General features: G+C 31.8%; 3 protein-coding genes and 2 pseudogenes across 4 annotated transcripts; 4 read left to right on the top strand and 1 right to left on the bottom strand.

Annotated features, from left to right (window-relative positions):
• The first annotated feature begins 657 nt into the window (after positions 1-657).
• Positions 658-6,492, top strand: LOC130496980 (uncharacterized; annotated as a pseudogene).
• Positions 6,493-8,985: 2,493 nt separating this feature from the next.
• On the top strand, positions 8,986-12,393 carry LOC130496529 (bidirectional sugar transporter SWEET16-like). Its single transcript, XM_056988644.1, is given in 8 exon segments — positions 8,986-9,094; positions 9,231-9,267; positions 9,378-9,588; positions 11,393-11,557; positions 11,918-11,998; positions 12,000-12,038; positions 12,142-12,217; positions 12,220-12,393. Coding segments are annotated over 8 exon segments (693 nt in total). The 5' UTR covers positions 8,986-9,060; the 3' UTR covers positions 12,270-12,393.
• A 520-nt stretch (positions 12,394-12,913) lies between these two features.
• LOC130496530 (phylloplanin-like) lies at positions 12,914-14,217 on the bottom strand (annotated as a pseudogene).
• A 4,709-nt stretch (positions 14,218-18,926) lies between these two features.
• Positions 18,927-20,267, top strand: LOC108805653 (translationally-controlled tumor protein homolog). The gene is made up of 4 exons (XM_018577585.2): positions 18,927-19,083; positions 19,425-19,498; positions 19,601-19,887; positions 19,969-20,267. Exons 1-4 carry the CDS (start codon positions 19,056-19,058, stop codon positions 20,084-20,086), a joined length of 507 nt encoding a protein of 168 aa, XP_018433087.1. The 5' UTR covers positions 18,927-19,055; the 3' UTR covers positions 20,087-20,267.
• A 2,039-nt stretch (positions 20,268-22,306) lies between these two features.
• On the top strand, positions 22,307-26,848 carry LOC108812990 (kinesin-like protein KIN-13A). 2 transcript variants are annotated; one of them, XM_018585403.2, is made up of 14 exons: positions 22,307-22,480; positions 22,566-22,619; positions 22,726-22,957; positions 23,152-23,376; positions 23,726-23,902; positions 24,008-24,109; positions 24,213-24,290; positions 24,450-24,531; positions 24,628-24,790; positions 24,899-25,228; positions 25,346-25,564; positions 25,642-26,188; positions 26,279-26,344; positions 26,437-26,848. In XM_018585403.2, the coding sequence occupies exons 3-14, from the start codon at positions 22,766-22,768 to the stop codon at positions 26,620-26,622; spliced, it is 2,367 nt and encodes a 788-aa protein (XP_018440905.2). In that variant the 5' UTR covers positions 22,307-22,480; positions 22,566-22,619; positions 22,726-22,765; the 3' UTR covers positions 26,623-26,848. The 2 variants fall into 2 exon arrangements, with proteins under 2 accessions (XP_018440905.2, XP_018440906.2); XM_018585404.2 differs by having other exon boundaries at positions 22,710-22,957.
• Positions 26,849-26,870: the final 22 nt, after the last annotated feature.

Below are 26,870 nucleotides of genomic sequence, written 5' to 3'. Positions count from 1 at the left end.
ATACAAAAATTGTAGTTCTCAATTCTGAAAATTAGTTTAGATTGGTATCAGATATTTATGTCGAGAAAAAAGGAATCTGTTTTATATATTGTTTAATATGGACTTTCAATTTTAGAAATACAATTAATTCAAACTTTTTATTTGATAAGAACTCGATTGACCTAGAAACGAGAGAAGGTAGAAACTGATAGACTTCAATCACGCACGTAGCCTCTTTATGCAAAAGAATTATCTTACTCTTTCCAGAGATATCCTAGAGGAAGAGACTAAACGAAGGCTGAAGGGTTCGGTAAGTTTTATAAGGGTTAATGTTTAATGTTTTGTCATCATCTACCAGATTTTTAAGAGTATTGATAACTAACAGTACACGTGAAGAAAAAATGATAACTCTCCCAATAACATTGCGCAAACATAATAATATATCCATACAACCTTGTAGTATAATAGTAGCCATGTTTTATATTTATACAATTGAAAAATATTTAATATATCTTAATCTTATATATACTTAGTTCATAAATTATTATATCATACTTCTTAACAACTTTATAGCATATTAAAATATCTCCATTATAAAATGATGTTTAAACAATGGAATTAATAATTTTACCATATTTATAAATTAATCAAAAAGAAAGATAGTCCTCCAAAGCTACAATGAGTATCTTATTAAAATTAAAGATTGTGATTTTTGAATTATTAACATGCATTATATATAGTTCCAGAATGTAGTTTGTATTGAAATTTTTTAAAAAATATTTCAAACACTGAATATATTTAAAATCTATTTGTTTTTGACTAAAAACATATTCTACCTAAAAATATCAAGATCAGTAGTTAAATTTTCACAACTGTGTTTGTAGTTAGAGGAAATAAAAGAAAATCATACAAAACTTAAATATTTAATCATCGATAGCACAAGTAAAATTTTTCTACACCGTCAAAAATTTAATCTATTAAGTAAAGCAAAAACAACCAAAATAAATGATTTATTATGTTCTACACCGTCAAAACAACATATTATCATAATTGTTTTCATTTTTCTAATAAACTGATTGATTTGAAATATCTGGGAATTTAAGTCAAATTTATAATTTCAAAAACTTATAAATTGTGCAAATAAAATTTTCAGGTGTGAATTTGCTACCTATCAGTTACAGTGATTGGAGGATGGTTAATACTCACACTAAAAGAAAAGTGTGGGATGTTATTCAGGTAGCTTCTGCCATCAATTCATCTCTATATATTTAGAGTTGTGCACACGGATTAAAAAATCATTAAATTTTGCATATTTTCCATACAAAAACATCATTATTTATGTATCTCGACCAATAGAAAAATAAAATACAGAATAAAATTAATAAATTCTGCATTGAAATTCGAAAATGACACTTATTTTGCAACGAAAAAAATCTGTACAACGACACTTAATATGAAACGGAGAGCGTATATGAATTGTTGGATATTTCTTTTCAGTCCAAGTTCTGGTTTGATGATCCAACGATGAGACAAGGATATATGATGAGTGCATTAGGAAGCAGATGCAAAGATGTCAAACTACGTCTTTGGAAAGAACACAAGCGAAATGATCTACTTCAAACACTGCAGAATCGACCAAATAATGTTCCTGAAAAACAATGGGAGCATTTCGTGCACATGAGATTTACTGAAAAATGGAAGGTAAAATTTATTTAATGTACATTTATATGTTGTATATTTCTATATCAAGCACATTTACTATTTGTACATTTGAGATTGCAGAAAATGCAAGAGAGGAATACAAAGAACCAAAAAAAAATACTTTGCCTCATGTATGTGGAAGAAAGATTTTCTCAAGAAAAAGAAATGACATAGTAAGTAACATGCATAGTTATGATATAAAACTAGTTTATTATATTAATTATGTTTATTGTTTTTATGAAGACAATCAGAACCGGAAAAAACTCCATGTCGAGCAGAGTTTTTTATTGAGACGCGCACAAAATCAGATGGAAGCTTTGTATGTGAAGAGGCAAAAACACGAGCGGTTAGTTTTATATAAAATCATCATTCATTGTTTCTTTGCCAATTAGTTTAACATTTACTTTTTGCATGTTTCTTAGGAAGCGCTTAGAACTTTGTTGAATCAAAATTCTCATGGCACAAGCAATGTTACAGCCACATTGGATGATGAATTTGCTCAAGTTTTTGGTCCGGAGCGTCCAGGACGAGTACGTTGTGTTGGTCGAGGACCCACGCCATCAAAATTAGTGAGACGTTGTACTGCAACTAGACAAGAGGTAGAAAATTCTGAGATAGTCGCTGGGTTGCAGACAGAGGTGAAAGAACTAAAAGATCAAGTTAAGGGAATGACAACTTTCATTCAACAAATAATTGGTACTTCAACCGGTGAACAGATAATAATATAATAATAGTCTATAAGTTAAAATATATCATTATATATTTTTGTATATTGCTAATACATTAAAATTAATATGTAGGCAAGAGCATGGGCTGCAAGTTTTGCAGTAGCTTTTGCTAACATACCAAACCCATCATTCTCAAACATACCAACTCCATCCAATCCTAATCTGGTAAATAGTATATTTAAGTGTGTTTTTTTGGTAACTGTTAAAATATATACTCCCTCTGTTTTTTAAAGATACATATTCTAGACTTTTCACATATATTAAGAAATCATATTAAAAATGCACTGATTTTTGTGAATAACAATTTTCCATAATCTTTAACTAATAAAAATCCAATAAACACAATTAATTTTCTTGAAGTTAACAGATTTTTATTAAATAATACATTGAAAAAGTAAAAAAATGTATCTTTTAAAACAAATTTTTTTCCTAGAACATGGATCTTTAAAAAACAGAGGGAGTATTCAAGTTTACAAACATATTATACATAACAAGTTATATTGTTTTATTTCAGGAAACGGAATGATGCAGGTGTCCATGGCTATTCAAATGTTGGAAACTATGCTAGTGATCATCATTAACATTAGTTTAGCAACATTTTTCTGCAGTGTTTGTTTATTTATGTTTTATGAATTTGTGATGAATTATGTAAATCAGATGCTTGCAGATTAATTAGTAATTCAGATTTGGGTTTTTATTAAAAAAAATTCGTTTTCTAAAATATAATATTTTAATATTAATAATAAATACGAAAATAAAAAAATATTTTCATCACTTTTTATAAGTGATACATTTAATTAGAATCATTTGTGAAAACTGAAATAAATGTAACATCAATTATAAGTAAATGATAACAATACTTTAAATCGGTAAATGATACATTTTTAAAAATCACTTCTTAAAATTGATATTAAATTTAAATCAGTTATTTATAAGTGATACAAATTATTACAATCGATTATTTTAAATGATAGAAATACTTACATCATTTAGTATAGTTGATGTAAGAACTAACATCATTTATTATAAATGATACATAATAACATCATTAATGTAAATGATGTAAATCATTTATATTTTTGCATCAGTTATTAAATGAATTGATGTAAATTATTTGCATCACCACTTTCAGAGTCACTTATTTAAGTGATGCAAAACTCTTCTACATCATTTATAACTAATGCAAATATTCAAAATAAATGATGTAAAACTACCTTTTTTGTAGTGAGACTCAATTAATAGACAAACTAGATTAGGACCAGCCCTAAAGGGTGGAAATTGATTTGTCAAATTTCAATTAATAATATATGGTATATATAATATGTGTATATAATATTATATATATTTGTGTAACATTTATATATATATATATATACATATTAGACATATATAATATTTTATTAAATATATATAGAATTTAATAGTGTTATAATTTGTGTTGTGCTTGTTATTAGTTTGTATTTAATCTTCTTTCATTTTTAGTATAATAATTTGCCTTATCACACTTTTTACCTTTTAACTTATACACATAGTTATGCTCTTTTTCAGAAAAAACTTATACACATAGTCTCGTAAAATGTAATATATAAAAAAACATATTTAAAAAATCTACTGACCATATGCCACCATTATTTGATTGTTTGAACAAAAAAAATCATGTTGTTGCATAACTGTGTATGTTGTGATATGATGTAGGTGAAAAGTAAATATATGGAAGTAAAGTTAATGATACGAACATGAGCCTATGTTGGTCTATGCCACAATTATTTGGTTTTTGGAAGATCAATGAGCATAAGCATAGACGGTCTTTGTATGCTTACGTTGTAAATAAATCGGATATTTTTTCTCTTATGTTTGGAATGATGTAGAACTCGTTGCATTGTATAGGAGGCATGATATCACTACAAGAAAACACCCGGAATTCCGACGGCGGTTCGACGGACACAAAAGTCGTCGGATGTTTTTGACGACTTTCAGACCGATTTCCGACGAAAACGAAAATATGAAGTCGTCGGTATTCCGTCAATATATTCTGACGGAATACCAAGGAAAAGAGGTCTGTCGGTATATTCCGACGATATTACGACGACATTCTGATAAAACATGGTTCGTCGGTATTCCGTCAGAATATACTGACGGAATACAAACGATATTTCGATCAACATATATAATCGTTGGGGTCGTCGGAAATTCGTCGGTGTATTCTGACGGAATACCGACGACATAAGATTTCATAAAAGTTTCGATATGTCCTCGGTAATCCGTCAGAAAATACTGACGACATTCAGATGGACTGGACATGTCCGTCGGAATGTCGTCAGTATTTTCTGACGGATTACCGAGGACATATGGTTTCATTGAATTTTCGATATGTCCTCGGTAATCCGTCAGAGTCCAGTCCGTCGGAATGTCGTCGGTATTTTCTGACGGATTACCAAGGACATGTGTTTCTACAAAATTTCAAACATGAAAATCTACAAATTTATATGTCAAAAGTATGAAAATAACACATGATAAGTCTTTAGTATAGTATTAGATCGCAACCGTTCAAATATAACAACTCATTCTGACGGAATACTGACGAACTTCGTCCGTCAGAATCATTAATATAAAAAACCCCTTCTTCTTCTTCTTCGTTATCACCGCCTCTCTCTCAAACCTCTCCGCGATTCCTCTCCTTTTGACGGCGATTCCGGCCAAACTCGAGCTCCCTTCACCGGCGAATCACCTCCTCATCCTCATATCTCTTCTCCAAACCCCTAATCATGTAAAAATCATCCCCTCCTCATCTAATCTCAAGTTTTTAGGGTTTTGGTTTTTAGATTTTAGGTTGTTTGATTGTAAACCTGAATTTTAGGTTGTTTGATTGTAAATTCTAGGATTGAATGGATAGTTTAGGATATATATGTTTGGATTGTTTGTTGGTTTGTTGTTTATTTTTTTTGGATTTTTTTGGTGTTTTGGTTAAAATTCAAAATGTTTTTCAAGTTTTAAAACGTTTTTTTGATTTTTTTTAAACGTTTTTTGATTTTTAAAAACGTGTAAATGATTTATAAAAACGTTTTTATGATTTTTTCAAACGTTTTTTGATTTTTTCAAACGTTTTTTGATTTTTTCAAACGTTTTTTGATTTTTTTAATATATTTTTATTTTAAAAACGTGTATATGATTTTTAAAAACGTTTTTATGATTTTTTCAAAACGTTTTTCAAGTTTACAGTATATATAGAATTCTTTATAATTTTTATACACACACACATATATATATATATATATATATATAATATATATATATATATATATATATATATATATATATATAATTTTTTAATATTTTATAAAGTTTTATACATATTTATGTATAAATCATGTATAATAAAAAATTTAAGATTTTTTTATAATTTTATACATATATATATATATATATAAATTTTAATATTTATAATTCTTATACATATATATATATATATATATATATAAATTTTTAATATTTTATAATTTTTTATACATATATATGTATAAATCATGTCTAATAATGGCGGTTTTTTGATCGAAGCAAATGAGGGTAATCCCGTTGATAATCTCCAACTCATCAAGGTGGCTCACACTAACAAGAAGACGGGTCAAATCCAAGACGTTGTCATCAAAGGTGTCGTTGAAAATGGTGGAAACTGAAATAGCATCTCAGTCTCAGTCTCAGCCTCTCTCTGATGACGGCGATTCTACAGGAGCGTCAACCAACTTGTCTCGATTGCAAATCAATGAGATGGTTGAAAAGGAAATTTCAAAATTTATAAGTTTATTTTATAAGGTAGTTTATATACTAACTTTAAATATTTTTGTAGGCCGTTCCTAAAAGGAAAGGAGACCGTTTAGTTGGGCTGGCCCACCGTGCTTCTTCGTATCCGACATCTTCTTCGCAAGCTCCGTATGCCGATCCCATGATTCTCGAGGAGCTGCATGACAAAGATGAACGGATTGTGGCATTGGAGCAGCAGAACGCCACTATCCTTACCGAGAACCAAACCATCCTTGCTGAGCTGGCATCGCAAAAGAAGACCACGCAGAGATCATGGAGAAGCTAAACCGTTTGTTTCCTTCGATCAGTTCTTAGTTTTTTTTCTGAATTTTAAAACTTTCTGAATGTTTTTTTTTCTATTTCGGTTTGTATGAATTTAAATTCGGTCAGTTCTTAGTTTTTTTTCTGAATTTTAAAACTTTCTGAATTTTTTTTTTCTATTTCGGTTTGTATGAATTTAAACTCTATAATATTATTAATTTTCACTTTCAGATTTGTTTTAATTATTTTTTTTTAAATTGCAAAATTTAATTCTAATAAAAATAATTTAAAAATGAAAAATTTAATTATTTATTTAATTGAAAATACCGACGACATTTGGTTCGTCAGAAAATACTGACGAACCAAATTCGTCGGTATTTTCCGAGGATTTAGTCCGTCAGTATTTTCTGACGAACCAAGTGTCGTCGGTATTTTCCGAGGACTTGGTTCGTCGGTTCGTTCTGATTTCCGATGAAACATGTTGTCGAAAATGCTCTCGTAATGTGGTCGCAAGTTCGTCAGTATATGGTTTCTCGGTATTCGTCAGAAGTTCGTCGGTATGTTTGACGAAATTCCGACGAAATTGAAAAATACCGACGAAATGATACCGACGGACGGTTTCGTCAGAAATTCGTCAAAATATACTTATTCCGACGACATTCTGACGAATTTGTCCGTCAATATCTCCATGTTTTCTTGTAGTGTATATTCTAGCACCAACTATGAAAGAGTCCAAAATTTAAATGAGAACTTCAAATAGTAGATAATCCCTAAATTAATAGATTAGATAGCTGGTCTTCACATGTAAAATTTTTTTTATTATTTAAATTATCTTTGATGATTAATTAATTTGACTTTGTTCTGAAAAAATTAATTAACTTGAACTCGCAACTCACATGATCAATTATCAAATAACGAGCCTTTTCTTTTTGAAAACGTGTTAACATGATTAATCACAATCTCGAATAGTGAACAGACATAAAAACTTGGAAATTGTATATATCCTCAGTCAAAATCATTTTTGCAGATACAGTTTTTTCTTATAACATTTATGAAGGCAGATAAACTGAGCATTTTCACATTTTAGATATATATGTTTTATATTGATCTCACGCATAGTTCTTCTTTTTTGTAAGAAATCTCGCGCATATATAGTTCCTAAGTTAACAGTTTTAATTTGTATGCTGGCCGTAATAAAGAAAAAAAAAGTTTTAAATTGTATATGACTTTTTGCAGGTTAAATATATACAATATATATTTATATATATATGGGTCAAATGTTATGTTTAAACTAACATTTGAATTGGTGTACTAGCAACTTACCGAAAACGAAACAAGTATATAATTTTTGTTGATTCGGATCAAATATGTAATTTGAAGTAAATTTTAAAATTAGCATATTTTTTTAAGTAACTGTTATGAATTACCAAAACATGTTTAATCCGTAAAATAAACAAATTATCTAAGATGAGAGATGCATATCCAACTTTCACTGACTTAAATGTCCACGTCAAACATTTAGCCTAAAGTTTAAATTTAATTGTATCGCACATTTTTTAAAATAAACTTCCTTTTTAACAACTACATTAATTATTAAAATATGTTTAATCCAATAAAGAAAACAACTTATCCAAAACGAGAAATGCATATATAATTCTTATTGAACTAAAAGCTCGGTCAAATATCTCATTTAAAGTAAATTTAGCACAGAGTTTTTAGAACAAACGTAATCACTTACCAAACAACACAATTAATATGTAAAAACAATCTTTCTAAAATGAAAAATGTATACATAATCATGCTAAGTAAATTTAGCACAGAGTATATGATTTAAAATGTCTTTGTCAAATATTTTAGAAAAGTTGAAGGATAACAAAATCATGCTGCACGATTTTTTTTAACATGTCTCTTTAAGTATATATATATATATATATTTTTTTTTTTTTAAACACTCATATCTCTCAAAGTATAAAATCAGAAGAATGTGCTACTTTTCGTTGAAGGTATTTTCTTTTGGTTCTTTTAACGAGTGTAGCCCTGAGTTGGGTCTAAAAGCCGATGTTGAGCTGTTTTGGACTAGACTTGAACTAAACAGCAATTACGTGCTTAATAATGCTATTGTTAAATGTTTTCTTAAGAAATAATGTATTTGTATTAGTTTTACACTAAATCAGATTTAGTCAATGCTATTACATCCATTTCAAATCTTTGGTAAATCACTTAATTCAATTACAACAAGGGTATAAAAAGATATAATAGGAGGAAAGGAACTATTCAACCAGAAAAAGAGATTAGCGTGAAGAATATGGTATGCACGATACTACTCTTATCCTTAATCAAATATTCACGAGATACATGCGCCCTTTTATTTTCACATTAGCGTCCTGTCATATACGTGTTTTGCTGTCTGAAAGAGAATTTATATTTGATTAATACTTTACCATAAACTCACATATATCTTGTATGTATATATATATATCATATATGTGTGTGTATATATATATCCATCATGTGATAGGTAAACACAAAGTCGCCTCCTCTCTTTGACTAGTATTTCCTTTCCTATCTTATTCAAAAACTCATCCCCAGAGATATGGCAGAACTAAGTTTTTATGTTGGAGTCATAGGTAACCTTATCATCTTCTTTGCACGTGATTTGACTTATCAATCTAGATCAAATGATCATATTATACATTCATATCCATAGTTGTATCTATATATTATATAGCTGAGTAGTTTTACGTATATATATGATCGATGCAGGAAATGTAATATCAGTGCTTGTTTTCCTCTCTCCTGTGTAAGTTATCTCTTCTCTACATGATTTTTTTTAGCTAATCTTGACTAATCTAATAACAAATGACTGAATTATAAGAAGTGGGTCGTGTACTACATCAAAATTGTTAATAGGGAGGCGTTTTTGAAGATAGTGATACGGAGATCAACGGAGGAGTATGAGTGTCTGCCGTACATTTGCACGTTGTTGAGTTCGTCGTTATGGACATATTATGGAATAGTGACCCCTGGAGAATACTTGGTTTCGACGGTCAATGGATTTGGAGTTCTTGCTGAATCCATCTATGTTCTCATTTTCCTCTTCTTTGTTCCAAAACCTAGATTCGTAAGTTTTTAATTTTCATTCACGTAGTTCAATAATATAGTTTTGTTTGCATTGTATGGATAAGTCTATATACGAAGTTATCATTTTGACTAGAATTGATAATGTTTCCCTCAAGTCGATTTTGACTTAGAATTATAAGTTACTTGACCGTCTAATGACCAACTGATTCGACCCGTTTTATTTTCCTTACAAAGTGGACAATCCATTTGACATCTTTAATTGTATTTTGATAGTGAGATCTTATGTGTTTTCTTTTGGTTATTGGTTGAAATCTGCATTTTTAATTAATGTACAGATAAGGGACTGCATTGGTCTGACTCAGATTCAGATCTGATTAGCAGATATATATATATATATATATATATATATATATATAAACATTTTATTGTTACATTTGATCAATAAGTTGATATGTCATATCCCCTAGACTATATTTGAGAAGTGATTTTGCCATATGTCATCTCTACAATCATTCTCACAAAAATAATATGACATGGCTACTAAAATTGATGACATGTCTTATAGATTAATATGACATGGACAATTTTTGCCACATGTCTTCTCTACAATCATTCTTACAAATATAATATGACATGGCTAATAAATTGATGACATGTCTTATAGATTAATATGACATGGACAATTATACTTAATGTTAATTTATATTTTTGGTAAACTTTTTAAATATTGTAATAACTCATATATTACATTTATTTTCGATTTATATTTTTGGACTTTTCAAAAATATGATAATAACTCATAAATCATCATTAAAATAAATATATTCAATTATGACATTTCAAATTTCGAAATATCATTTAAATTAAAAATATTTCAAAAAAATATACATATTTTTAGAAATTACAAAAATTAAATCATAAAATCAAATTAAATCTTAAAATCATTAGTTTCTTATAGGTATCTACAGATTTTATAAAATATTTTTAATTTTAATTTTGACAATTATGAAATTTTCATCCCCTAGACTATATTTGAGAAGTGATTTTGCCACATGTCTTCTACAATCATTTTCACAAAAATAATATGACATGGCTACTAAAATTGATGACATGTCTTATAGATTAATATGACATGGACAATTATATTTAATGTTAATTTATATTTTTGGTAAACTTTTAAATATGGTAATAACTCATGTATTACATTTATTGTCGATTTGTATTTTTGAACTTTTTTAAAATATGGTAATAAATCATAAATCATCATTAAAATAAATATATTCAATTATGGCATTTCAAATTTTGAAATATCATTTAAATTAAAAATATTTCAAAAATATATACATATTTTTAGAAAATTATAAAAATTAAATCGTAAAATCATTAGTTTCTTATATATATATATATATATATAATATATATATATATCTACAGATTTTATAAATATTGTTTAATTTTAATTTTTGACAATTATGCAATTTTACATATTTATTTAATATATTTAATTAAAATAAATAGATAGAAAAATCTATCTAAGATTATAATTTTAAATATATACATGCACATTCTTAAATATATTTAAAAAAAACAAAATTGTTTTCATCTTAATTTTAATGTTCAGTTAAATCAAATTTATATTAAAATATTAATAAGAAAAGGAAAATTTATAATATTAATAAAAAAATATAATTTATATTTATCTGTTAGAAATATTTTAAAATTTTTTTACTGCACATGGTGCAGGAAAACACCTAGTAAACTATAATATATATAGTCCACTTTTACGCATCTATAACTTATAACTAATTGATTTCTCTCATCTTTTCAATTATACGTTTTTGCAGTTAAAAACAATTACTTTGGTTCTAGCTCTGAATATTCTTTTCCCAGCTATAGCAATTGCGGGAACAAGAACTGCGTTTGGAGATGCAAAAACGCGTTCTAACTCAATGGGTTTCATTTGTGCTACTCTCAACATTATCATGTATGGTTCTCCTCTTTCCGCTATTGTAAGTCTCTCTACTTTCTTTTTATCAAATTCTATTAAATTATTAATTATATAAATTTTCTACAAACAAATGATATTCACATAGGACACCTTAAGCAAAACAAAAAAAAACATAGGACACCAATAACTTTAGTTTTTGTTCTTTCGTTTTTAAAATTTTCATGACTATTTAATAGAAATCTTATGTCCCCATTCGACAATAAACCTATCAAATGAACCACCACAAAGAAACAAATCATTTGATGTCTTTTGGATATAAATAACATATCAATGCTATTGTATATATTATTATTAGATGGCCCTTTTGATATACACGTAGTGTCGTTCTAATCCAAATCACTTAAATTATTGATCTGATCAGAAAACAGTTGTGACAACGAAGAGTGTGCAGTACATGCCGTTTTGGCTATCGTTTTTCCTCTTCCTAAACGGCGCGATTTGGGGGTTTCTACGCTTTACTCGTACACGATGTTTTTCTACTAGTAAGTATCATTGTTTTGATATATACAACTTTTTTAGGAAACATAACAAAAATTGTATTAATTATATGAGAGAGTAAACTGATTAATATTTTGGTGTGTTTAGGTGCCAAATGGAATGGGCTTCTTCTTTGGGACAATGCAACTCCTAATTTATGCGTTTTACAGAAATGCCAAGCCTAACGTAAAGATGAAGAGGAAGCCCTCGTACCAAGCCAACCTCTCCTCACTTAACCATTTTAATATATAAATTGTATGAATGAATAAAAAATATTTTTTTTCTTTTGGCGAGTGTTCATTTTGATAGTTATCTAATTTGTTTCTTTTTTTTTTTATATCCGAGTGTGACATTGAATGATTTGATTATAAATATGTTTTTGGAAGATATAAATGAATCTAGAGATTGTTGTTATATTGTCCAAAATTTCACTAACCAATCAATTTTTTTAAAAGATTGTGTTAAAATAACAAATCTCATATATTTAATGATGAATGTCAACAAGTTTTCTATGATCAGTGTTATTACTTGATTTTTATAAATGCCTCTTGAATCTACTGATACTTTTCTTTTAATTATCTAGAGGTTCTGGGGATGACACCCATAATCCCTCAAGTCCGGGATTAGGCAGGTACTAATACCATGGAAACAAAGCCATGACGTAAAGTATCCCTTCTACGATAGATCGAACCCAGGAGCGCAACAACACTAACGTTTCCGCTTAAACCAACTGGCTAATGACTTTTAAACACAACTTCAAGTTCATTGTTATTAGAAATGTTTGAAACATTGGGTTTTAACTTTTAGATTATTTAAAAGTGCTTTCTAGATATTTAGGTTATAAGAGCAAGAAAGAAAATATATAATACACGTACATGTATTATTATACAAAGACACATAATTAAAGACGGAAATTATTTCTTACATTTCATAACAGCATTATACATATCAAACATTGGAGATACAAGCGACAACAGGTGCACGACTTTGAAGATTGAGACACAAACCTAGACCTTATTCATGCATACGGTTAACCCACACGCAAGCAAACATAAACTGGTCACGACACAAAAATAAACAACACGTACAGTCACCAAACTTAAAGTATAATATGGAGTCACTAATTAGCGAGGGTAAAGCCAGTGGGGCGGAGGTTGGCGACGCGGAGGAGACCAGAGACGGTTTCTCCGACGAGGGCCAACGGTGATGAGAGGAGTTGGCCGGTAGGAAGTGCAGCGTTGCAGGTGGCGAGAGGGGTTGTGACTGCGACCTGACAATCGGAGAGGAGTTGAGAAAGCACAAGCTGTATTGGGTTTACAAGCATCGAGAATAATCCGGCACCGTTTGTAGTCGCCGTTGAAACGACGTTTTCTGTCCTCCGCACTGGAGCTGAACGCCGGCATCTGTGCAATTTAAAAACTAATGATTGTTGTGAACTGTAAAATTTATGAAATAACGTGAATAAGTGGTGGATTTATAGATCCGTACATGAATAAATATGTAACATATACAAATACCTTTAGGAATCAGTCGAATATATATATATTTCATATCGCATTTTCACAATACTGCTGAACTTACAGGCGTGTAATTATACCATATTTATTTTACACAAAATCTTTAACATGTCGCTTTCTTATACCATTTGTAACAAAATCAGCCTCGCCAATTTGTGTTGGTTTACGGAACCGGTACAAATATTGTTGCCTGGCCGTTATTAATTTCAAATGATTGATTCATATAGGTAACAGGAGAAGTCTGGAAAGCTTACTAACGAAAGCAGGAGCGGAGACATTGCCATTGGCAGAGCAACGAAGTACGCCTTGAATATTGATGAGACCTAAAATCCCTCCAAGGACACCACCACCACCTCCACCACCAAGCCCCCTAGGCCACCACCACCACCACCAAGAAGGCCCCCAAGACCACCGTTACCAAGAAGCCCCCTAGGCCACCCCCACCAAGAAGGCCACCACCACCACCACCACACCACCGAGAAGGCCACCTAGACCACCAAGCAGCTGAGCCTTAGCCATTGGAGACACCATCACGAGACACACGAAGATCAGTGAAAAGGTTATGCGTTTGTTCTTAAGCATTGTCATATGTTCTTGGAACAACTGTGTATGAAATTACAGAGTAGACAGTAAAGAAATGTTTTTCTTCTGTGTTGCTTTTGGTTTTGGATGTGATAAAGTGTCTTCCCATGCAGTTCTATTTATAGAACGAGTCGGTGATGATGTCACTGATGTTTTAATTATGTAATTTTATCATATTTTTAAGTGAAATACGTCCATAGGTTTCATAAACCAGAATCCTAAAATTTAGTTACAAGCTATGCACAAGCAATCAATTATTATTATCTTTTCCTAGACATTGTATTAGTTTATCATAGAATCCATGCATTTTTTAGTATTTTCAGGAATTAGAGATTAGAAGGGTTTAATTGAAAACTAACCGACGTGATAATAGTACGATATTAACTAATCGCATGAGTTCAATCATGCCATTCTCGGTAAGTTATAATATTTTGAATTTCAAACTGCACAGGTCGTTTTTGCTTGCATTCAAACCATGCATGCGTGAGGTATATATTAGTTTTTCAAAACTCGACCTTATTGTATTGTATTGAGAAATTCCTTCTATATATATATATATATATATATATAAAAGTAGTCGGACGAAAGGTATAACATGGTATAATCAATTATGATTATGAACTATACATCCCTATTTACTAATCAGCATCCAGACAGAAACTAGCATCATAAAGAATTCAGTATCGTAATACAACTTGTTACTTCCACAATATATTAAAATAAATCTGGTGTTCAAACTTTTGCGAACGTACCAGAATTTTAAATCTCACAATCGGTAAGAAAAATATTTGATGGCATGAAGTTTCCTATTGTATGACAACAAAAGTTTATTATTGTGAGACTAGTGATTCGTCTGACTTGAGTTAGTGAAGTTTCTTCAATACTAAAAATATTTAATGGGATGAAGTTTCTTAACTACTAAATAGATCAACACAATAATAACAAAAGAATGTTTCCTATTGTATGACAACAAAAGTTTTTTAAAAACTTAATTGAGTGAAAATAAAGAAACAAAAAGAAAACTCATTCTCCTGCAAAAAAAAAAAATTAACATGTCAATTGTTTTATTCCTTTTAATAACTAGTCAAGATATCGGAACCCACAAGGTAAAGAGACAGATCAAGAAAGAAAGACAGAATATTGGAATACAGTTTTGTCTTTAAGTGTATCCTAAAGTATTGGGTCAAGAAAGATATGGTGAGTTCAGTTTTGTCAAAGTTCGAAATCTAACCATTTGCATCATTGAGTGGTCTTAACTCCTAAACTCCAAATCATAGGAGGGCTCTCCTATAGATTTGGCTCTTTTTTTCCTGCTTAAATATTTTCTTATATATAAAAACAAATCAAACTTACACAAGTAGCTCTTGATATAATGAGATAAGGGAAAATCCACCACCCATCACTTCTGTTATATAGATTGGTCCACTGAACCTATTATTAATCTTCAACTTTGTGTTGGATCGCGCGTTTTATAGCCATAGCAAAAGAGTTATCACTTAAGAGGTAAATGTAAATGTATGTTAGCAGTGAATTCAACGTTAACTCCAGGGGACCAGGATAGATCCATCCAAGGGATTAGTCGTATATCAAGTTGCTTGCCCTCTTGGGCACGGTAAATGTTCAGAATAATCGTTTGATAGACACCACGAAACCGTAAGAAAGTAATTCTAGAGTATACTGATAGTAACCAAGAAACTCAAGTAGATAGTAACGATTAGACAAGAGTCTTGGAAACGTGAGGTTTTCATCAACATAGTACTGCAAGTATATTTTTGAACTTGTTCTCACATGTCGCTGCTGGTTAAGTGCATTATGCATGGCTAGGATATTTCAGAGCGTTTGCTTCACATTCTTACGCTCGTCATAGCCTCCCTTGTAACTTTAGTTAATCAATTGTTCATCTTATATTCTTTCTCTTGTGAAATCATGCTCTTGTATATATATACATAAATATATACGATTTGGCATCTCTATTATTAAAACTGAAGTATCTTTTGGTAATGTTTGAAAACATCAAAACAAAATAAATGAAAATTATTTGGAAACATCAAATAGCAAATTAAGTATTTTCTTTTATTTACACATTTAGTCATTACATTTACAATAAATTAAGTACTTTATTTTTGTATTTTTATTTATTTACAAATTCTACCACTGCATTTAAAATCAATTTAAATTAAATGATTACAATGATTGTTGTTTTTATGGATAAAATAAAAATATAAACTGAAATATATAGTATATATTATATAAAACAATTTTAAATATAGTATTATCTTATTTAGTTTAGTCAAATATAAAATTTCAAGAGTTCAGTTTTCAAGAAACAAATATCATAAAATTAACAATAACTCATAGAAAACTAATGCAAAAAATTAAAAATTTTAGTATGTTGTTCATTTTAAAATAATTTAACAAAAAAACAATATGTTAATATCTGAACAGTATAGTTACATCAAATTACATGAAGTTATAAATTTTTAATACAGTATTATGTACTAAAAAGTTATTACAAACACCTATATTATAAAATGATGTAATCTACTTTATAAGTAAATAACAAAACATAAATATATACGTGAGATGTTCTCTATAAAACAAGAGATTTATGAGTTTACGTCGAACACAAGTTAAATCAAACATCAAGTTCTATTTCTGGGATAAATTACCAAACCAATTCGATAATGAAAGAATTGATTTAAACTTACCTTAACTTGCTGAAAGTTTATAAACGATTAGAATCTTGTTTCATAAATCTCAGAAGATTAAACTGCTCTTTTATCTTTAATCATCTATCTTATTAAAAGAGAAGTACCCAAAAAAAATACCCCTTAATTTTCAGTTTTATTTACAATGGCATGCCACTGAGAATTAACTAAGTTTCCTATTTTAATGCTTGTCTTTTTCAGATTATTTAATGTATTTTCCAAAATTATTGTTGTCTTTTCTGATTTAGATTCCTTAATTATTGTTGTCTTTTCTGATTAATAAATGTATTTTCCTAATTTGAATTTAAATAATAGATTTAAACATTTAATATTTTTTCTAATTTAAATAATAAATTTCCTTAATCATATATTAACCAAAATCGATTTCTCTATATATTTTGTATTAACTTATTAAATATTAAATCACATAACATAATCAATTTATATAACATATAAATATAATATAAAATAATTTATTCATATATTATTAGTATAATGGTTTCAAAATATAAGTTCAATTAGTTATAAATATTGGATTTGTTTATATGATATACTGTGATATAATAGACAATTAAAATTATAAAATATAATTATTTAACATAATAAATAAAAAAAATATTTTTAAAAATGTAATATTAACAATAATGTTATAGAGTTTAATGTACATATATATATGATATCATTAGTACACAGAAAAAATTAAAGTGAAAAAAATATTTATACAGTTACGGGTCGAATCTATAAATAAATAACAACAACGCAAGATTATTTTCTTTAATAAATTTATTTAATAGAAATTATAGTTCTAAATATGTTTATATATTTTATATTTTTATAAATTTATTTTATTTGTTTATAAGAGATGCTAAGATTTTAGAATTAAAAAAATATGACCCGCTTTTATATTATTTTAGTTAGAAAATTTAATTTTTATATCTGAATATTTAATTAAAATTTTAATTTTAACTTTTTATTATTACTACCAAAATTTATTTTTAGTCTAAAATTTATGTTTAAAATATCGTAAATTCATCATTTAATATAAACAAAAAAACAAAAAATATAAAATAAACACCCGTCCGACCGGACGGGTCAAGGTCTAGTTTAACTTATAAATCAAAGAATTAGTTCCCATAAACAACAAAAAAATTCCTGTGATCTTTCAAACTCATCTATGGCCATTAATTTCATATGATGCCTATCATAATTCATAAACATGGGATATATTTATTGGAGAAATTCTTCATACTGAGATATGCCCTCGTCGACAATAATGGCTTCAACACTTTTGTAAAACTACAATTATGAATTACTTTATCTTGGATTCTTGGGGAAGAAACTGGTAAAAGCATCTTCCTCTGACTTGAGTTTGAGATAACTAGAGAGGTGTGTGCGAGAGAGAGACATCAGAAGCATTAGGAGTTGCGTTCTCGTCTTCTTTCCACATCTTTATGGTCTTGTCTGCCTCACACGTTACCAGCCTTGAACCCGTCTGATCGTAACACGCTGCATATATACCAGCTTCACTCTCCAGCGAACCTAACAAAACGTAAATAATAAAACGACTCAGATTCCTACTTCATACTCGAGAGCTTCCTTAGTTCCCTATAAACTCAAGAAACAGTATGAGGTCTGCCTGTTGGAAACTATGACCTCACCACTCTTCCAAACCCCGAACCATAAGCTTCCATTATCACCTTCGATGATACAAGATTAAAAAAAAACTAGAAAGGTGGAAACTTTCTCACCTGGAAGGCCAAGGGCATTGGATGGGAGCTATCTGCTCATTGTTATGGTCAGCCTTACGTATAGGCCGCTTGCTCACAGGCTCTACACCTCCAAATGCAACTTGAATCTATCATTAACAAAACGTTTATGCTAATTCAAAAAGATAGGGAAATTAATTTATCTGACCCACCCAAAGATGGAATCGGATCCTTATTTACACGTTAACTAACTCTCGGATCCCCCACCCGTAAAGTGATCGGGGCGGTTAATATTTCAATCCTTTTTCAATAAAAGGAGAAGGGTAGAAAAGTAATTTTAAGATCGCCTTTATCTCTGAATCGGAAACCCTCGTTACGCTCGAGTATAAATAACGAAGTTACGTCCTATTGCTAATCCCCTCGTCGCTGCGTCTCTCTCCCGCACCCTTACAGATTCGTTTTTTTCCCCCATCGATCGGAGAGAGAGAGAATAATTCAATAAAGCGACCATGTTGGTGTACACTGATCTTCTCACCGGTAAGCTCAATCATTATTATTTTTTTAATTCATCTCGTCTATATCGAGCCAATCATTGATTTCGACTTGTTCTGCTTCGAATTGAGATCTGTGATCGCATATTAGCTTTAGATCAGCGATTTACAGCTGTAATGTGCATAGTTATTGATTTGATGATTCAGATTGGATTTAGATTAGGCTTCCTCGTCAATTTGTTAATTCTGTTAGTGATGGGCATAGTAACTGAATCTTATGGTTAGATCTGTGATTGATTATAGTTTATGATTGTCCTTCTTGTTCAGTGTTATATATTAGTGTGAATAACTGGATTGGTTTACTGAAGATGATTTGTTAACTTTCAGGTGATGAGCTTCTGTCTGACTCTTTCCCTTACAAGGAGATTGAGAATGGTATTCTCTGGGAAGTCGAAGGAAAGGTATGTGGCCAACACTTTGCTCCATATCCATCAAAGTTTCAATCCTTTTTGTAGTGTTTTTGAGTTCTCATTGGGTTTTATTGTTGTTATTATTATATCCAGTGGACAACCCAGGGATCTGTAGAGGTTAACATTGGTGCCAACCCCTCTGCCGAAGAAGGTGGTGAGGACGAGGGTGTTGACGACACTGTTCAGAAGGTCGTTGACATTGTCGACACCTTCAGGCTCCAGGAGCAACCTACCTACGACAAGAAGGGGTTCATCGCCTATATCAAGAAGTACATCAAGCTTTTGACCCCCAAGCTCAACGAGGAACAGCAAGCTGAGTTCAAGAAGGGTATTGAGGGAGCTACCAAGTACTTGCTCCCCAAGCTCAAGGACTTCCAGTTGTAAGTGATTGTTTTGTGTTATGGCAATTGATTGTTTAGTGGAATCTTATTTATGGTTGTTTTGGTTACTTTTTTTTGCAGCTTTGTTGGGGAGAGCATGCACGATGACAGCACTGTGGTCTTTGCTTACTACAAGGAGGGTGCTACTAACCCTACATTTTTGTACTTCGGACATGGTTTGAAGGAGGTCAAGTGCTGAGTGAGACAAGCTCTCTCGTTGGGTGGGTTACTGTGGTCGGTCGCAGCGACTCTATTTAAATCTTATGTTTCTTTATATTGTTCCGTGTTTCTTCGTCACCAGTTTGCTTTTCATTCTACTTCTCATCTCTGTTGCAAGATTCTTAAGTTATTAATCGGAAAACAATGGTTTTTTAGTTGAATTTTGGTTCGTCCTTTACTTTTTTCACTTATTTGATTTTGAACTTCGCTTCTCGAACTTGGGCTTTGTAAACTCATCGCGTAACTGTGAAGCATTCTTGTCTTTTTCAAACATAAGCGTGCTGTCATCTCCGTATGTCTGCTTTCTTATGGCATTTCACATCACACGTGCATTCTTTCTGTGTTATAATTCTTCTTGGTTTTAGCCTCTTAGGTTGTTATGCATACGATCACTAAAGTAGACTAATATTAAACTTCGATTATTGATTGAACTTTTACAATCTGATTATTATTTTTCTGGTCAAAATCTACGAGTATTTCATCCATGCTTGATTTTGGGTGTGATTGGTAATGACTGTGGGTGCTCTCCACAACCCCCATTTATTTCTAAAGCACCAAAATGCTCTTGAAATAACCTAAAGCTGTAGAAGTGCTATGCAGAGCTAAATATCCAAAGCAAATTTTTAGTGCTTTCCATAAAATTCTACAGCAATAAAATTTAAAGATACATCAAAAAATTTACATATTTTTTTCTACAGCAATAATTTCGAAATTACAACTATTACCAATCCGATCCTTTGTTTTTGTTTTTTTGATATTCCAGTTTACCTGGCAGAAAAATAACACTGGTTGATCAAAAATAGAAATTCGACGACTACCTGAGAAAATGTTGGCAATGCGCATTTTTAGCGTAAAAGATTGTTTTCTTGAAGCTGCGTTAGTAGCTCAACATGATTTGATGTATGTGTTTTTGTTTATTGTAGTGTAGTATGTAGAAATGACAACCAAAATGCGTTGTTACGTATTGTGTCTCAAGTAAAAGGAAAGGAAACGTGAATTGGTCGGGTTGACGTAGCTCCAAACTCTCTTTGCCTCTAATTGTATTCAAAGTCATTATCTTCTTCAGACTTCCCTTGTTCCTTTCGCTTTCAAACAAATTATTTATTCACCTGGTCAATTGTTAATCTTAAAGGGTGAGGTACTCTTATCTAAAAGCTGCACAAAACAAGAGACCAGTTCTCTTAAAATGGAGAAAAACGAAGAAAAAAACTACTTTTAAGTACTACTTAAAACCAGAGATTCTTTAGATCGAAATGCTTTAGGATAAAGCAAAAACTTTTTGATTCAAAAGAAAGTAACCCACAAGCTTTGTTGTCCCACTTCTCTACTTTTGAATATTCTTGTTCTCGTATATTATATTTCGATAATACAACACACAAACAAGTATCGATAGCCTTTAATACACACACATATGCATGATTCATCTAAACAATACAAAAAAAAAAATTCGAAATCAAAACTCAGAGTCGGACATCAATAATACAAAAGATCAAATGGGTCAACAAAATAAAATAAATATGGAAAAACGATATAAGAATAATGATAATAACAATATTCAATCAAACCATGTACGAAGATTCCCAAAGTTGTGGCATTCATGTCGAGGAAAACTCATGTCATTTTCTTCAGACATTCAAATTTCATATCTCCATTACTACAGTGGTCCAAATCAATACGATAGTAGTAGCATAGTGATATTCAAATTTCATATCTCTATTGAAAACTCATGTCATTTGTCATCTATAGATAGTACCATAGTATTACTATCTATGGTCCAAATCAATATCCTATCAGTTTATGCAATTTGGTCATATAAATATGACTCAACAATATAATTTTTGTTTTTGTTTTTTTTGTTGTTGTTTTATTCAGTATATTATGACTGAGCTCAATGAAAAATAAACTGATAGATGACAAAGATTGATTTCAACACTATCGTAGAAACAAGAAAAACATATAAGACAGCATACTGAAAATACCCATGCCGTTTCACAGAAGATCGTGTGGACTTGTTTTCAAAAACGATGTGGACTAGATAGCACAATTTATAAAAAGTAGGATAAATCAGTAAATGTTCCTGAAGTTAAAGGATGTTCTAACTGTCACTTTTTTTTCAAAAAAAAAGTTCAAACGCTTCGACTTTTAAAAAAAAAAAAAATTAATTTAATATAATTTTAACTTGGTCATATAACACTTTGTCAAATCTTCTCCAACGCCTCTCTCTCTCTCCGCCTTCGAAGAAGAAAATTTTGAACAGAGCGTTCTCTCTCTCTCTGCGCATCGCTTAGGGTTCCAATCGGATCTGATTGTATTTTGAAGAATCTTCAAATCGCAGATCTCTAATCCAATCGTCGCGTGTCTTCGTTTCCCTCTGGTAATCATCGCTTACATTTTACTTTTTTGTTAATTCGATCTTCGTCTCGGCTTCTCTGATGCAATTCAATCGGTGGAATTTTCAGATTCTAAGAAAGCGAATATCGAGTTCGCTGCTTTCATATTTGAATCTCCACATTGTGAGTGTTCCCTTCGATTTGAGGATCAGAGATTCTTCTATAGATTGAAATTTCGATTCTGATTTTGTGTTTATTTTTAATTTATTTTAGAGTTTGTTTCAATCAGATCTCCCAAGTTGGCTCCTCAAAGAAGATCGCAGCGCCACATGGGCGGCCATATGCAGCAGACCAACGCTGCTGCGGCCGCGACGGCGCTCTACGATGCGGGACCCGCTAACGACGCTGGAGATGCCGTCATGGCGAGGTGGCTCCAGTCCGCTGGATTGCAGCATCTGGGGTCTCCCGTTGCTGCTTCCTCAGGCAATGATCAGCGTCATCTTCCTAACCTTCTCATGCAGGTATTGTATCTATTCTCAAGGAGAGAGAGAGCTTGGGATGTGTTTTGACCATGTGAATGAGAAAAGTTAGTTTGTTAGTAGTTTCTCTTTCTGTTGGTCAGTCTCTTTGCTATAGGAACTTTTGTGGATGGCTCTTGTTTTTCACTTGTACCAATGGGAATTTGAAGCCTCCTTTGTGGTGTATTTGATATTAGGGTTATGGAGCGCAGAGTGCTGAAGAGAAGCAAAGACTGTTTAATTTAATGAGGAATCTTAATTTTAACGGGGAGTCGACTTCTGAATCCTATACACCAACTTATCAGGCATCAGCAGCAGCTATGCCTTCCTCGGAAGGATTTTTCTCCCCTGAGTTAAGAGGTGATTTTGGTGCTGGGTTGATGGATCTTCATGCAATGGATGATACAGAGCTCTTGTCTGAGGTACGTTTGGAATAAGAATTATGCCCATTGACCACAGATAATCGAAGAACAACAATGTTTTATTCATTGTCTGTTCTTGTGTTACATCCCGGTCGATAGTAGTGTAATTGTCAATCTCACGTTTTCATATTGTGTTCCACCTAATCCATTGGCTTCGTGCCCGTGCAATCTATCTGTTTGACAACTTTTGATTTTGACAATCGAAAGGAATGGGATTTACCGAGAGATGGCAGTTATAGTCTTGATTCATTGAAAAAGCTTCTGTATGAAGTTCTTAGAGGAAGAGTTTATCCATGTGAAAGTTATCAATTCATTGTTTTGTAATATGTCATTTTATTTCATTTTGCAGCATGTGATTACCGAACCTTTTGAGCCGTCACCTTTCATGCCTAGTGTGAATAAAGAATTTGAAGAAGATTTTAATTTGCCAGCTTATCGTCAACAACGGCAACAAGATGCTGAACCTTTGGGATCATTGCCTAAGAGCGAAAAAGAAAATACCAGTGTAGCCAAGATTAAAGTAGTGGTAAGGCGTTCGTTTAGCAGTAACTGTTACGTGCTTTTTTTTATAAGCAACGTTCATTATGACTAGGCTCATTTGGAACCTTTGTTTCTTGTCTTCACTCTCTAGGTAAGGAAAAGACCCCTAAATAAGAAAGAAATAGCTAGAAAGGAGGAGGATGTCGTGACCGTGTCTGATAATTCTTTGACTGTCCATGAGCCCAAGCTGAAGGTTTGTGTGTAGTCTTCGTTGAAGATAACAATGGCATCCATGATTCAGTACTTTACGATGTCATCTGATATTGAGAGAATCGAATCATATTTTGTTGGTGCAGGTGGATTTGACAGCTTATGTGGAAAATCATGAGTTTTGCTTTGATGCTGTTCTAGATGAGGATGTTTCAAATGATGAGGTAATTTAATAATTCATACGTGTTGGAGTCATAGCAAATTCTAGCAGGAGTGCATGATGCAACCTTGAGCTGTGACAGATTTATGAATGGATACATTAAGCTTTGTAGATTTTTGAAAGCTTTACTCTGCTTTGATGCTGTTTGTTTTTCCTTGAACAGGTGTATCGGGCCACTATTGAGCCGATAATACCCATTATTTTCCAAAGAACAAAGGCTACATGTTTTGCATATGGTCAAACAGGTATGCAATGGCAGTAAAGTTCATTCGAAAATATTAGATGGTAACATTTCTTCTTGATTTCATTTCATGGCCCTGATGATGTTTTGCTTTATTCAGGTAGTGGTAAGACATACACAATGAAACCACTACCCATACGAGCTGTTGAAGATCTAATGAGGTTGTTGCGTCAACCAGTATATAGCAATCAGAGGTTTAAATTGTGGCTCAGCTATTTTGAGATATATGGTGGAAAGCTGTTCGATCTTCTCAGTGAGAGAAAGTTAGTGTTCTTTCTCTTTCTTATCTCTTCCTAAGTCATAATTTTAGATGTCCACAATGGCAAATGCAAGTTTTGAGTTGTCTAAATCATTCAGTTATTGTCGAGCAGGAAACTTTGCATGCGAGAAGATGGTAGACAACAAGTTTGCATTGTTGGCCTGCAAGAGTATGAAGTTTCAGATGTTCAAATTGTAAAAGACTTCATCGAGAAAGGAAATGCTGAAAGGAGCACTGGGTCTACTGGAGCAAATGAGGAATCTTCTAGATCACATGCTATCTTACAGCTTGTTGTAAAGAAGCATGTTGAGGTAAAAGAAACTAGACGCAAAAACAATGATGCGAAGGAATTGCCTGGGAAAGTTGTTGGGAAGATTTCTTTCATTGACCTTGCTGGCAGTGAAAGAGGTGCAGACACCACAGACAATGACCGCCAGACAAGGTAAGGATGCTCTTTTCTATGCCTCTTTTTGGACTTGTGGGTTTGATGGGGTGGCACTATGTTACTTTAGGACCACCACTCTCTTGATATTTAGTTTTCACGGTTGATTTTGCTTAGGATTGAAGGAGCGGAAATCAATAAGAGTCTCTTGGCTCTCAAGGAATGTATACGTGCACTGGACAATGATCAGCTACATATACCATTCCGTGGAAGCAAACTAACTGAAGTGCTCCGTGACTCATTTGTTGGAAACTCAAGAACGGTGATGATCTCTTGCATCTCTCCGAGTGTAGGATCGTGTGAACATACCCTCAATACACTAAGATATGCTGATCGGTATGTTTTGTACAAACTCTAAACTAATTCTCAGTTTCAGCTCTTCTTAACTTGTTTGTTATTTACGAAATAAACAGAGTCAAAAGTCTATCGAAAAGTGGGAACAGCAAGAAAGATCAAACTGCCAATTCAATGCCTCCGGTTAACAAGGAAGCTTTGCTGGCTTCAAACGATGTAGAAGATATCTTTGAGCCTCCACAGGAAGTGAATGTACAGGAAACAGGGAGGAGGATCGAGAAGGAAAGCTACACTACTTCGAGTACTGACTTCAGACAACCTACAAGTTTTAGAGAGGAAAGTGGAATCCCATCAATCTCAATGGACAAGGGGAGATCAGAGACGAACAACAATTCTTTTGGTGGCTCAGCTAGCCAGAGAAACCAGTTTTCTTCGTATCCCCAAGAGACTTCAGACCGTGAAGAGAAAGTGAAGAAAGTGTCACCACCTCGTGGGAAAGGGTTGCGTGAAGAAAAGCAAGACAGACCACAAAACTTGTCTAAAAGAGATGTCAGGTCATCGGATATACCTACCTTGACAAACTATAGACAGAACACAAGCGAAACTGCTTCAAGGCAGTATGAAACTGATACTTCGCTTGATGAAAACATTGACGCACTGCTGGAGGTAAACATACTCACACTTAACCTTTGAAGTTGGTTTGCAAGCAATTATAGAAAACTTAATACTAATAGTTATGATAACGACCCGGTTCAGGAAGAAGAAGCTCTGATAGCAGCACACAGAAAAGAAATAGAGGATACAATGGAGATTGTTCGCGAGGTAAGTTAAACTTTACTAAATGACTAAGCAATTGTAGAGATTATTATCGCTTTGTTAAAATTTTGTTTTGTTTGTTTCATTATCGTAATCAGGAAATGAAGCTTCTAGCGGAGGTGGACCAACCAGGAAGCATGATAGAAAACTATGTAACGCAACTGAGTTTTGTCTTGTCACGGAAAGCAGCGGGGCTTGTCAGTCTCCAAGCGAGGCTAGCTCGGTTCCAACACCGTCTCAAGGAACAAGAGATACTGAGCCGTAAGAGAGTTCCTCCCCGGTAGAAGGAAAGGAAACTAAAGAACGACTTGTGTGTGTGTGTGTGGTGTTGTCAAGTGTGAAAGTTTGCTTGGGACGCAGTGAAGAAAAAGAAGAGAGTGAAATTTTAGTTTCAGTTTCAGTCAAAGGAGAAAAGTGGTGATCTCTTCTTAAAATCGTGATTGTGAATTTGAAAATTTATTTCATTTCATTTCTTAAATCTATTATAAATTTATACCTTTGTGTTTCTTATTTTTCCCTAACTATCCTTTCA

This window comes from Raphanus sativus, chromosome 6, assembly GCF_000801105.2.
Source record: "Raphanus sativus cultivar WK10039 chromosome 6, ASM80110v3, whole genome shotgun sequence".
Classification (NCBI taxonomy): domain Eukaryota; kingdom Viridiplantae; phylum Streptophyta; class Magnoliopsida; order Brassicales; family Brassicaceae; genus Raphanus; species Raphanus sativus.
The sequence above is the reverse complement of the archived record's forward strand: the minus strand, read 5'-3'. Positions and strand labels throughout refer to the sequence as shown.